The sequence below is a fragment of the Pristis pectinata genome, chromosome 15 (assembly GCF_009764475.1).
Source record: "Pristis pectinata isolate sPriPec2 chromosome 15, sPriPec2.1.pri, whole genome shotgun sequence".
Lineage (NCBI taxonomy): Eukaryota > Metazoa > Chordata > Chondrichthyes > Rhinopristiformes > Pristidae > Pristis > Pristis pectinata.
The window spans coordinates 49,358,773-49,373,363 of NC_067419.1; the positions used below are offsets into that span (position 1 = coordinate 49,358,773).

Here is a 14,591-nt window from a genome sequence, read left to right on the forward strand (position 1 = left end):
GATACATCCGAATTTAGCTTCTCCCTCTCAAACTGCAGGGTGAATTCTATCATATTGTGATCACTGCCTCCTAAGGGTTCCACTACCTTAAGCTCCCTAATCAAATCTGGTTCATTGCACAACACAAATCCAGATTTGCCTTTTCCCTAGTGGGTTCAACCACAAGATGCTCTAAAAAGCCATCTCGTAGGCATTCTACAAATTCCTTCTCTTGGGATCCAGTGCCAACCTGATGTTCCCAATCTACCTGCATATTGAAATCCCCCATGACCACCGTAACATTGCCCTTTTTACATGCCTTTTCTATCTCCTGTTGTAATTTGTACCCCACATCCTGGCTACTATTCAGAGGCCTTTATATAACTCCCAACACAGGGTAGTTTTACCCTTGCAGTTTCTTAACTCTACCCACAAGGATTCTACATCTTCTGATCCCATGTCACTTCTTGCTGAGGATTTGATTTCATTTTTTACCAACAGAGCCACCCCACCCCCTCTGCCCACCTGCCTGTCTTTTCAACAGGATGTGTATCCTTGGATGTTTAGCTCCCAGCTGTGACCTTTTCTCAACCACGATTCCGTGATGCCCACAACGTCATGTCTGCCAATTTCTAACTGCGCTATGAGCTCATCGACCTTATTTTGTATACTGCGTGCATTCAAATATAACACCATGTAAGTCCTATACTCACCACCCTTCTTCACAAATTTGTCTTTATGTTGCCTGAAGTTAAATTCTTATCCCTTTCTAAACTTTGTCTTATTCTTTATTCTGGAGACTTCAGTAACCTCTCCTGCACTCTCCTTCCCTTTTAAAATGTCTTTATTAGTCACATGTACATCAAAACACACAGTGAAATGCACCTTTGCGTAGTGTGTTCTGGGGGCAGCCCACAAGTGTCACCACGCTTCTGGTGCCAACATAGCATGTCCACAACTTCCTTACTCGCATGTCTTTGGAATGTGGGAGGAAACCATATAGACACGGGGAGAACATACAAACTCCTTACAGATGGTGGTCAGAATTGAACCCAGGTCGCTGGCGCTGTAATAGAGTTACACTAACTGCTACACTACCGTGCCTGCCCATTTAATTTACTATATCCATACTTTTCCAAACTGTTGAACTCAGCCCCCTACTATTAAGTTTAAAGCTCTACCCACAGCCCCAGTTATGCGATTCACCGGGACCCTGGTCCCAGCGTGGTTCAGGTGGAGCCTATCCCATTGGAACAGCTCCCTCCTTCCCCAGTACTGGTGCCAATGTCCCACAAATTCAAACTCACGTCTCCCACGCCAATCTCTGAGCCACGCATTTAACTCTCTGATCTTATTGACCCTGCGCCAATTTGCACATGGCAGGTCAGATGAGATGTCTCGAACCCAGGCACCAGGCAGGCAACACAGCCTTTGAGTATCTCGATCCTTGTGACAGAGAATTGTGTCTATTCCCCTGACTATACTATCCCATTCACAACTACATTTCTTTTCCGTCCCCCTCTTTAATGGCTCCCTGAACCACAGTGCCACGGTTCAGTTGCTCATCCTTCCTACAGCCCCCACTCTCATCCACACAGGGAGCAAGAATCTCAGACCTGTTGGACAAGCTCGAGGGCTGAGGCTCCTCCAGCACTACCTCCTGGATCCCCCTACCCACCTCACTCACAGTCACACCCTCTTGTCCCTGACCACAGACAGAATTTGAGGTAGTTAATCTAATGGGTGTGACTGCCTCCTGAATCACAGACGCCCAGGTAACTCTCCCCCTCCCTGATACGTCAAAGTGTTTGAAGCTCAGATTCCAGGTCATCAACTTTGAGCCTGAGTTCCTCGAGCAACCAACACTTGCTGCAGATGTGGTCGCCAGGGACCACAGTGGGGTCCACCAGCTCCCACATCACGCAGCTACAACACATCACCTGATCCTGCATCCCTACTTTATTTAATTAATTGTAATTTGGTGTCTTTTTACTTAACGACTATAAAAAAACTTTACCTGTTCTTACCTGCTACTCACCTGTGCCTCCTCGCCAAAACCTCTTGAGCCAAAGCCTCAGATTCCCAAGCCGACACTGGCCCACTCTCACAACGGCCGCTCTGCTTTGCCCTACCTTCCTCTCATTGGCTGAGTTGCCACACACTTAGTCAATCACACAACTTTAGAAAAAAACTGCTGGCTCCTCCCCTCTGCTGCTCTGGCTGCTGCAACCGGGCAGATGGAGATCCCTGCCTTCCACGCTCAATGGAGACGCCAGAGACTGCAGATGCTGCAATCTGGAGCAACGCACAAAACGCTGGAGGAACTCAGTGGGTCAGACCTGAAACGTCAACTGTCCATTTCCCTCCATAGATGCTGCCTGACCTGCTTGTTACTTTCATACTCACTGTAATAAAGGTCCACATTCCCTATACCTTCCTAACTGCGTTCCCTGTGTCGGCTGCACAAGATGCCAGGTCCCACTGAGCACCAACATTTTGACCTTATAGAGGTGTATACAATCATGAGGGGCAGGGTGAATGCACACAGTCTGCTACCCAGGGTTGGGGAATCACAAACCAGAGGGCATAGGTTTAAGGTGAGAGGGGAAAGATTTAAAAGGGACAACTTCTTCACACAAAGGGTGGTGGGTGTATGGAATAAGCTGCCGGAGGGATGGTTGAGGCAGGTACAAGAACAACATTTAAAAGACATGGATAGGAAAGATTTAGAGGGAAAAGGGCCAAATGCAGGCTGACAGGACTGGCTTAGATGAGCACTTGGGTCAACATGGACGAGTTGGGCCGAAGGGCCTGTTTCCGTGCTGTATGACTCTGACTCTCTATTTAACAGTTGATCACTATTTAAAAAAGTTAAATTTTCTTCCCATTGACCAGATAGCTTCAATCTGTAATGCTCCCACAGAAAAATAAAAAGAGGCGATATGACCATTTTAAAATAATTATCCATTCATATATTTATTTTCAAAATACATATTAAACAGTTATATTTGCTGTATAATTTTAATGTAAATATGATTTTACAAAAATATCACAAACTGTACACTTCATCACACATTACCCACCTGTAAGTGTTACACGTAATGCCCAGGTCCACACACTGAACCTAATCAACAGTGCAGCAAGTACACCAGGAGAGGAGAGCAGGAGATATTTGAGACACTTTAATTTCAATAATGTAGCTCACATTGACATCATAGTTACACAGTGCCAAGCTGAAGCTCACAAACAGAGCAGTCTACCTGCACAATATTTACTGCTGATGTTAGGACATCGAACTGCATCACCACTAGATGACAAGTCACAAAACAATACAGCATTAGACTTGAGGAGACTTTTACTAAATGGCACCTTCTTTCATTTGTACTTCACTTGCAATGATTTTAATTGTGGGAAACAGATCCACCCCTCCCCCACCTCCTACTGAGGATGTCGGGTGAAGAGACTTGGCGAGTGCTGACATTTCCAATGTGACAAATTCCTGACTTTTATTGAGGTGAAGTAGACCAGGCAGCTGGTCGTTTTACAGACAGTCTCATTCCTTTGCTTCAGACTGTAGTTTATCTGTATTGTTCAGTGTGGGACAAAGTCAAGGCAAATAATAATCATCACAAAATGTGGTCTCGATCCCGAGTGAAATAAGAATGAAAGGCTTTCAATGAAATCAAGTGTTGCTACAGTGTGGGTCATTCAATGCTCTGGTTTGTGTTGGACCACAACTTTTCACTTTATACGTTAATGATCTGGATGACGGAACTGACATCATTGTGGCCAAGTTTGCAGACACTACCTGGAGGGACAGGTAGTGTCGCAGAGGCAGGGAGTTTGCAGAAGGACTTGGACAGGTTGGGAGAGTGGTCAAAGAAGTGGCAGATGGAATACAGCGCAGGGAAGTGTACGGTCATGGTAGAAGGAATAAAGACGCAGACTATCTTCTAAACAGGGAGCGAATTGAGAAATCGGAGGCGCAAAGGGACTTAGGAGGCCTAGTGCAGGATTCCCTAAAGGTTAACTTGCAGGTTGAGTCGGTAGTAAGGAAGGGAAATGCAATGTCAGCATTCATTTTGAGAGGACTAGAACATAAAAATAAAGTGTAATGCTGAAGCTTTACAAGGTGTTGGTCAGACCGCATTTGGAACATTGTGAGCAGTTTTGGGCCCTGTATCTAAGAAAGGATGTGCTGGCATTGGAGAGGGTCCAGAGGAGGTTCACAAGAATGATCCCAGGAATGAAAGGCTTAACATACGAGGAGCATTTGATGGCTTGGGCCTGCACTAAGAAGGATGGGGGAATCTCATTGGAAACATACCGAATATTGAAAGGCCTGGATAGAGCGGACGTTGAAAGGATTTTTCCATCAGTAGGAGAGTCTAGGATCCGAAGGCACAGACTCAGAATAAAGTGATCTCTTTAGAACTGAGATGAGGAATTTCTTCAGCCAGAGGATGGTGAATCTGTGGAATTCGTTGCCACAGAGGGCTGCGGAGGTCAAGTCTTTGGGTATATTTAAGGCAGAGATTGATAGGTTCTCGATTGGTAAGGGGGTTAAGAGTTACAGGGAGAAGGCAAAAGAATGGGGTAGGGAGAAAAACAAACCAGTCATGATTGAATGGCAGAGCAAACTTGATGGGCCAAATGGTTTAATTCTGCTCCTGTATCTTATGGCTTCGGGTCAATACTGTCAATGACACCCTCCAAGTTGATATTTTAAGGTCTGGTAAATTACTGGAAAGCTACAAGTTAAACGTTTTCCAATTTCACATATTAGAAAAATGAATGCAGAATTCAAATGTTATTTCCACCGATCAGAGATTAACCTAGCCAGATGCTCGGTTACTGGGTGACACACCAATCCCGGCCCATCGCTGCTTTATCACCAATTAATCGTGTATTCATGGGGTACGGACATCACTGGCTAGACCAGGGTTTCTTGCCCATCTCCTAACTCAGCTATGTCTAAGGGTAGTTAGGAATCAACCACTGGAGACACACATAGACAACTCCAGATTTGCTTCTCTGGAGAATATTAATGGATATACTTTTGTAGCAATTTGTCCACTTCGTTACTGAGATTTTTAGTTCCACATTTATTCATATTTAAATTCTCCACTGCCACAGTGAGATTTGAAGTCATCCAGTAATATATCCACTTGGCTAACTTTCCCAATTCTCCACCTCCTCACACAAAGATCAGCGGAATCCATGTCATATGTAGATGAAATGTCCCAAATATTTGAAGATCAGAAGTGGTACACTGTAATGCATCATCTTTTGATTTTCTTTTAATCTCTGTATAACACCCAAGTAGAAAAGATTCTGTTCTTTGAACAGACGAGTGCTTGTCCTTGGATCTCTGGAGAAAGTGGGGCAGTACATATAGTGGGCAAGGACAACACACTCGCCTCTATTAACTGAGGGGGAGACTACAAGAGCAGAATAACTATATGAAGCATGAGTTACGCTACATCTAGAGCACAGATACTCCCACAGCTATATCACCTACACCTCCTCCCATCTGATTCCATTCTCCCTATGTCTCCGTAGTACCTGTTCTGATGATACAACTTTCTCGATATCTTCCATAACGCTGGTCTCCCTCCATCATAGTCAGCAGGGGCCAAACTCCACACGTCTGCTCTCACCCAGAGCAAGGATAGCATCCCTCTGGTCCTCACACTGCACCCCACCAGAACACAAAAAATAGGAGCAGGAGTAGGCCACTCGGCCCCTCAATCTTGCCTCACCATTCAGTGTGACCGTGGGTGATCTACACCGGCCTCAACTCCCCTTCTGTGCCAGTTCCCCACAACCCTCAATTCCTCAATCTTTCAAATATTGGTCCATCTCCACCTTCAATATATCCAATGATCTGGTCTCCACCACCGTCGGGGCAGAGAATTTCAGAGACTCATCTCAGAGAAAAAATTTCTACGCACCTCAGTTTGAAACGACCAGCCCCTTATTTCTAACTATGTCCCCTTGTTCCTGACTCTCTCACTGGTGGAAACATCCCAACATCTATCCCGTCAAGCTCCCTTACGACCTAACATTTTGAATAAGGACATTTTGAATAAACCCCAAGGAATCCAGACCCAAACTGTCCACCCTCTTGCGATAGGACATCCCTCTCATCCCTGGTGAATCTCCTTCGGACCACCCTTAGTGTTACTGTGTCCTTAGGTCAGGGGACCAAAGCTGTGCTCAGTCCTCCAGGTGTGGCCTCGCCAACACCCTGTACACCTGGAACACAATCCACTGTTCTTAAACTCCAACCCCTTTGCAATAAAGGCCAACACGTTGTTTGCTGCATTAACTACCTGTTGGGCCTGCCTGCTAACGTTTTGTGACCCATGCACCAGGACACCCAGATCTGAACTTCACTCACTCGCAGTCTCTCTCCATTTCGATAATAATCTGCCTTTTGATTCCTCTTTCCGAAGTGCATACCTCACACTTCTCCACGTGAAGCTCCTGGTCTTCCACCTGAAACATTAGCTCTGCCTCCCTTCCCACAGATGCTGCCTGACCTGCTGAGTGTTTCCAGCATTTTCTGGTTTTATTTTAGATTTCCAGCATCTGCAGTTTTTGTTTTACTTCATTTGTCAGATTTTTACCCAACCACTCAATCTATCTATATCCCGTTGCAGAGTCACAACGTGCTCATCACAACATGCCTTTCTACCTTACATTCCGTTTCCTCCTGCAGGTCTCACCGTAGCTCTGCAGATACTGAGTAAAGTGGGCACCACTCAATGACAAAACAGAGAGCAGCAACAGCAGCAACTTCTCACAATCCCTGCTCATTCTAAAGGCCTTTGGTAAATTACATTTACAACAATTAAAGGCCATTCGTCCCCTCTGTTCCATGCTGGGATTTCTGCTCCACAGCAGCCTCCATCCAATCCCCAGCTCCATCCCTTTCAGTTCCCTTCCCCTCCTCAGAAAGGTACATCGCAGAGGTCTGCCCGACCATCACCAGCTTGATTCCACCCTGAGCCCGAATGCTCGTAACATTTCCACACCCAGCTGGGCCTGAACGGAACTACTGGCCTCCCTGGGGATGAGACAACCATTTAACACAACTGAAACTCCCAACTTTCTACATCCATTCCAGTCCCTCTCTCAACTAAGTCTCTGTTACGGCCACAACATCATACTGATCCATGCTCTAAATTCATCACCCTTACCCATAATAGTCCTGGCATCAATATACACACACTTCAACCCATCTGTCCCATTGTGTCTATGGGACATGAGATCAGCCATGATGTTACTGAATGGTGGAGCAGGAACGAAGGGCAGAATGGCCTACTCCTACTTCTTGCCTTCTTAAGCATTGCATTAGTGCAAGTGGAGAGATTTAATGTGACATTTCATGTTTATGATGCCAGTGTCTACTTGGAGAATTTGCCAAATGTGTGTGTTCTGGAGGTACTCACTGACAGAGTGCAGACTCAAGCCTTCAGTTTTCAGTTGTCTGGGCCCAGGACTTTATACACAAACTTTATCACTTACTGACTTCCTAGTTCCTGGGTCTGCACAAAATCTGATTTTCCGGTCTCGCTCCACAAGACCAGCAGTGCCACTGATTGAGGATGAAACCACATCGAATTGCCTGAAGCCTGGAACAGAGTTTCTCCATAAAACCTCCCTGAATGAGGTGGAAATGTCCCTTCATGTTCCCTAACATCATCCCGGGAGCTCTCGTGTGAAAACTTGGCCCACTTTGTGCATTGGCTGCAAGAACGAGATTGCAGCTCCAGCCAAGGAGAGCACAGCCGTCACAACTCCCTGAACACCCAGAGCCCCAACCTGAGCAAGAGTATCTAGCCCTGTCCACACCCTGGGTTGCACCATGGAGAAGGTCCAGAGAGCACCAAGTCCATCCAGGAAAGAGCTGAGGACTGGTACCCAAAGGCTTGGTCAGAGCTTGATATTAAGGTGCATCTTCAAAGGGGAGAGGGAGGAGCAGGAGACAATTCAGACTGCAGACCTCTGAGATGCAGAGGGATCTGGGTGTCCGAGTGCACAACTCACAACGGGTTGGTATGCAGGTAGAGACCTTGGGAAAGCTAACAAAATGTTATTGCTTACTGGGAGGGGAAATGAATACGAAAGTAGGGAGGTTATGTTTCAGTTATACAGGGCATTGGTGAGCATGTCAGTAGCACTGTGTACACTACTGGTCTCCTTATTTAGGGAAGAGTGTTAATGTGCTGGACACAGTTCAGAGAAGGTTTTCCAGATTGATACCTGGAATGGTGGGTTACGGTGACGAAAGGTTGAACAGGCGAGGTTGTACCTGTGGGACTTCGGAAGGGTGAGGGACCCTTGATTGAAACATCTCAGGGATCTTGTCAGGTGGACGTGGAGAGGGTGTTTGCTCTTGGGGGGGAGACTAGAACCTGGGGTCACTGTTCAGGGTCATGAGGTTTTGGAACTCTCTTCCTCAAATGGCAGTGTGAGCTGAGTCTTTGAATATTTTTAAGGCAGAGGAAGAGAGATGAGGAGGGACAAGGTGAAAGGTCACCGGGGGTGGGGGTGGGGGGGGGTGGTAGGAGAGTGGAGCCGAGATCATCCACAATGTTATTGGATGGTGGAATGGTGGTGAGAGGGGCTCCTGCTGCTGATCTGCAGGTGGAGATGGAGCCCAGACCGCACAGGTGAGGGGTGGGAAACAGACAAAAATTCAAGAAGAGAGTGGCCTTGTTGGGTTCGCTGGTGGCTGGAGTCAGCAGCTCGGGACAGGTGGGGGGGGGGGGGCAGCGGCTTGGGATGGGCGGGGGATGTGAAACCACCTGCCGATCATGAGAACTTTTTGGGAAAATCATTACTTAACCTGGAGTCAACATGTCAGGAGGTAAAAGGTGCTAGAGCAAGGCAGGACCACAGCAGCAAGGATTCAGGAGAATTCCTGTCGGTGGGGGTCAGGGAGGGTGGACAGGACCGTGCCAGGGAGACCCTGGTGTGGTGCTGACAGACAGACAGACAGGGGGGGGGGGGGGGGCAGGGTTTAGACCCCCAGTTGTGGGGTTGGACTGGGGGACACACACAGACCCCCGTGGGGGTGTCGGACTGGGAGACACCCCACACTGCGTGCACCAGTGCAGCTCCTGCAGCAGACTAGGCGCTGGTTCAACAGCATCTTGAATGCAGCAACTGGCTCTGCCAGATACAAGGACACTCCAGCGGTTCCAAGGTAACTGTGCGTCATGGCAACCGACTCCCACCTTGTGCTTATTATCAAGCACTTCAATCACAGGGAGGAACAGGCAGCAAACCACAGAACCTTCCGGCATTCAGCGGAGGAACGTGAAGCCTGCCTCCCCAGCTGCTGCATTCAATGTTGACTGCAGCCCACATCTGGATTCCAGCCATCACACCTAACCTTTAGGGCCAAACATCTGGTCAGACAGGTTGGACGGGTCAGTCCTGTGATCTCGGCACGGGAGACCGGGGCCAGGCAATGCAACCCCCATGGAGGTGACTGTTGGAGGTGGAGGGTGGAGAGAGAGGAACCACTTCCTCTATGGCTGAGGTGGGCTGCGCTGGGCTGGGGTGGGGTGGGGTGGGGTGGGGTGGGGGTGAGCTGGGGTGGGTTAGGCCAGGAGCTCACCCCCCAAGCCGAGACATCCATGGACCAGGTCAGGAAGCATCAGCTCACCCCGAGGGCAGTGGGGAGCCAGGATGCTCTCCCCTACCCCCACAGGGGGCAATTCAAAGCTACAACCTCAGACAAAGGTCATGATCAGGTTTAAAGGGTCAGGGGTCAGATAACCAGAGCCAGGTCAGACGAACCGGCCTGAGCCCCACAGGACCTGGCCGTGCGTCAGGTGACCACGTTGGATCTGATCAGGTGTAGATTCCAATACAATGCCTGACACAGGAGACGGCAGCCGCTGGAGTCTGGAGCAACACACAGTCTGCTGGATGGGCTCAGCGGGTCGGGCAGCGTCTGTTGGGGGAATGGACAGTCATTCTCCACAGATGCTGCCCAACCCATTGAGTTCCTCCAGCAGATTGTTTGCTGCTGAATAAAATGTTTACGATGTGTCTGGGCTGAGCCAACACATTGCTCTGTAAATCTATGCCCACTGTAATCCCACCACACCTCAATGACCCCCCCCCCCCCCGTCCCACCACACCTCAGTGACCCCCACCCCCCCCGTCCCACCACACCTGTGACCCCCACCCCCCCGTCCCACCACACCTCAGTGACCCCCACTCATGTGGCCATTACCTCCTGCCAGCCTGTGTGAGATTTTCACATTGACACCAACAGTCGGATTGTGACTGTGAACGTCAGGAGCCGTGCGTGCCTGACCACGGGTAACCACGTTGCGCGCCTGTTGCGAGGTCCCCGCCCCCAGATCCTGACAGCCCACCCACCGGGAACCTGGCCGCAAACTCCCTCATCCTCGTGAGTCACCTCCCTGCCAATTCCTCTGCGTTTGATGATGCCATCGTTCACCCCGACTCCGACTGATTACTTAACGACAGAAAGTGGTTCAAAAGGTCACAACATCGGTAAATAACTCACAATAAAACAACGTGTGATTTAAAGTGACCCCATCCGCAGATCGCACCCCCTGTAGTTCCCAGAATGGACCCCCGCGGCAGGATCAGACAGCAGCTGTAATTAGTCGGTGTGACCCCAGCAAACCTGCCCCCTGCGTGGTCAGTGGGATTGCTTCCAGCCTCCACAGTCTCTTCTGTTAATTCCGGGTGCTCCGTTCGGAGCGAGGCTCTCCTACGGAGACGGAGGCAGCTTGGGAGATGGACAGGATCCCTGGCTGTCAAAACTCGTCGCTCGTCCTGGTGCCTGGAACAGAATCAGTTCAGAGCAGAATCACCCAAAGACCAGTCAGGGTGGATGGTGGGTGTCATTTCACAGAGGGACCTGGATTCCTGGTCTCACGTGGTCCTGACTGGTTGTGTGGTCAGTAAGGCAGCCGGGATTAATCACAATCCCTTCGAAACATGGGGTACACCGGGCCGGTGGCTGATACACTGCGCCCCGTGACACACCGCACCTGGGGACTGGTGCCCTAGGGACAGGGACGCGCGCTGCGCCCCAGGGAACGGGACACACACCGCACCCTGGGAATGGGGCGCGCCGCCGCCCTGAGACACTGTTTAAGTTGCCAACCAGACAGGTGAGAGCCAGGGGTATTTGTGAACAGGTTTACAACCTCCCTGTCCATCCCACAAAGGCAGGGATGGGCTTCCTGACAGAGACCCCAAGGGGTGATTTTATCCCTGCCTACCCGAGGGAGCTGTCAGGGGCAGGGGGCATGTGCACGGTCACAGTTGGACCTGCAGCCAGTACAGCACCCCCCCCCCCCACCCACCCACGTAACCCCGACAGTGCACCCCCTCCCCTCGGTCTCCCAGTGACTGCACCACCTCCCGTTTCACCATCAGAGAGCCATCATGGGATGGGTTGAGGGTTTGACCCCATTACCTCTGCCAGTGGGTGCCAGTGGGCTATGGGTTTACGGGGGTACGCCAACATCTCGTTCCAGTGCTCTCGTCCCAGTACCTCCGCATCTTGGCCCACACGACAAACGCCAATGACCTCGTTGTGACCAACTCTGGATGCAAAGAAGAAAGAACCAGTTACCGAGGTAAAAGGTTTAACACACCCAGTGTAAGCAAGGCCACAGTCCCAAACCCACAGCCTCTGATTAACATCGCACCCACCACCTGACCCCTCCCTCCCTCCACCACGCACAGTGGCTGCAGTGCAGGCTATCTATAAAACACATGGCAGATACTCACCCTGACTGCTGCAACACCTCCCAAACCCATGCCCCCTCCTGCCAAGGGAGCAGGTGCAGGGCAACACCACCACTTGCTCTCCCATTGCATCCCAACTTGGAAAAATATCTCCGACCCTTCACCGTCACTGGGTCTGAATCCCGGAACTCCCTCCCCAACAGCACCATGGGAGCATCTTCCCCACAAGGACTGCAGTGGCTCTAGAAGCTGACTCACTACCAATTCCCAAGGGCAATTAGGAATGGACAATACGTGCTGGCCTTGCCAGTGACATCTGTATCCTTAAAGAACTAAACGTGATGTTTGGGGAGGATTTTCACCCCCTCCATCCCCCAACTCATCTGCCCCTCCCAACTCTGGACCCAAGGACAATTGGGAGATGTTGGTCAGCTCTTCTACAACTTTCCCTCTTCCCATCCCATCTGGCCTTGACGACGTATCTCCCTGAACCACTGCTCCCTTCCAACGTTTGCCTGTCCAGTGTCCCAACACCTTCCTGCTTTACCATAACTTTGATAGCGTCATCTTCCTGGTCTATTACTAATGAACTACACAAGAGGCATCTCACCCAGCCCCTGTCCCCCACCAAGGTTTCTTTCCCGGTCCCCACCCAGCCCCACCATTCCATGATAGCCCATTCACTCCATTTTACTTTGGCCACAAATCTCTTCCTTTCTCTTTGCCGTGCTCACTTCCTTCCGCTCAGAACTTCTATTCCAGCCGATTCCCTCTTGTATTGACAGCAATCCCCACCAAATATTCCAGGCGCTCATCACTGAAGTCCACACTCTCATTAACAAAGCCGTTTGAAAGAGAATATGGAGAAGTGGAGAGAGGGCAACTCACCGATCGTAGTCCATGACAGTGATGGACAGGCTGACCTGCTCCATGCTCTCTGGGGGAATGTCAAAGATAATGGCCTCGTTGTAAATGGGGTTGAGCGTGTTCTTCTTTGTGGTGGTTTTTCGCTTTTTCAATCTTTTTCCATCGCAAATGAGAGAGACCTTCACGTACGGGTCTGAAAGGCAGAGAGTTTTACACCTCCTAACACCCTAGGCCTGTCCACCATCTACAAGGTATACATCAGGAGTGTGATGGGACACTCTCACTTGCCTGGATGAGTGTGGCTGCAACACAACACTGAAGAAGTTTGACAGATCCCTGACAAAACAGTCTGTTCGATTGGCCCCCACCCACCGCCCTGAACATTCCCTCCCTCCACCACCGCACACAGTGACCACTGTCACCATTGGCAGCAGGCACAGGGCAACACTACGGTCACCATCCCGAATACATCTCCATCCCCTCTAACTGATCACTACGTAGTTCCCTCACAAGCTCATCCCGAATACATCTCCATCCCCTCTAACTGATCACTACGTAGTTCCCTCACAAGCTGTGCTGTGGGAGCATCTTCACCATGTCAAGTTCAAAGTCAAGTTTATTGTCATCTGCACAAGTCCCTGTGCATACAGGTGCAATGAAAAACTTACTTGCATCACAGGCACAGAGCATCAGATCAGCAGCAATTCACAAGAAAACATAAATTAAACATAAATTATACACAATTTTTACAAGGAAGAACAAAATTAGAACAAAAAACAATAAAGTTCATTTTAGTGCAAAGTGATCAGTGGTCATGCTGTTGCTAAACTGTAGTGTTTAGGGTTGTGCCGGTTGGTTCAAGAACCGAACGGTTGAAGGGAAGTAGCTGTTGGCAGGTATCAGACACTGGATACCCAGATCCCAGGAGTGAATATTAAACCGTTCTCTCTCGTTCATGGTGAGGAGTGTTTGGCAGCAGGCTAACTCATCGACAACCTACAATCCTCTCAGGTCACCTTCTGCCGCCATTACGCTTCACACTGATCCCTGAGACAACACTGCTCCAAAACACCGCTCCAAAACACCCACTTTCGTCAAGCTCCCCTCGTCGCAACAGGACCCCTACCCCGTGGTTGACCTTACCAGAGAAGCCGGTGATGTCCATGGCTTTCAGATTCCTGCACTTGATGACGGTCAGAGTCATTCGTCCTGCTGTAGGAAGGTAGCACAGGGAGAACATGATCTCCCCCAAATCCACGCTCTCCTGCGGGGCAGGGGCAACAATTAAGGGTACACGGTTAACACCTCCGACGTTTACGGCTTTATAGGCAAAACTCTCAATCTGTAATTCTAAACTGACAAAGGAATTATTCAGCAAGGAAATGAGAAGCCGTAGAACTCCTGTCTCTGACCAGCACTTGCTATCGGTCCCAGTATCAGCCCAGGCGATGAGGAGTTACTGGTAATCCTCCTGTGGACACTTCACCACCTGAAAGCTGCTCCGTCAATGCAAGCTATGTTCTGTGTCATTCTGCAGGACAATTCCACATCTGGACAGTAGCAGACAGGTGTTGGAGCAGGGTGCCATGCCACAGGAGACCGGCATGCTGCTATTTGTAATGGGTCACCTCTTCCTTTCACAAAACAAGTGTATTGCAAGTACCACAACACTGCAACAAGTCACTGCAAACTACAACAATAACGGAGCAGCAGCTAAATCAAAATATTTCCATCCTGATCCAGGATGCAATTTATTCTGTGGTGCACAATGGTCCTGGAACACCTCCATGGTGTCCCACGGACCACCCCCCCCCCCTTGCACCCACAGACCACCCCTCGCACTTACCATGGACTTGTCACCAATTGTGTTTTTTTGCACTTTTTTTGTCATTTTTTTCTTCACTGTCTGGTACAATTCACATTGTGTGTGTGGTCTGTACCTATGTGCCTGTGATGCTGCTGCAAGAAGGTTTTTCGTTGTACCTGTT

General features: G+C 49.5%; 2 protein-coding genes across 3 annotated transcripts in view; both read right to left on the minus strand.

The window, feature by feature from the left end:
• LOC127578273 (NADH-cytochrome b5 reductase 3-like) overlaps positions 1-14,591 on the minus strand; it is a 644,669-nt gene that overhangs the window by 279,870 nt on the left and 350,208 nt on the right. The window lies entirely within an intron of this gene.
• Positions 10,240-14,591, minus strand: part of syt10 (synaptotagmin X) — a 34,313-nt gene continuing 29,961 nt past the window's right edge. For both annotated transcript variants that reach the window (XM_052030078.1, XM_052030077.1), the window contains 4 exons: positions 13,747-13,867; positions 12,625-12,796; positions 11,462-11,591; positions 10,240-10,819 (listed from right to left, as the gene is read on the minus strand). In XM_052030078.1, the coding sequence (XP_051886038.1) occupies positions 10,748-10,819; positions 11,462-11,591; positions 12,625-12,796; positions 13,747-13,867 (495 nt within the window). In that variant the 3' untranslated portion in view covers positions 10,240-10,747. The remainder of the gene's footprint in view (positions 10,820-11,461; positions 11,592-12,624; positions 12,797-13,746; positions 13,868-14,591) is intronic.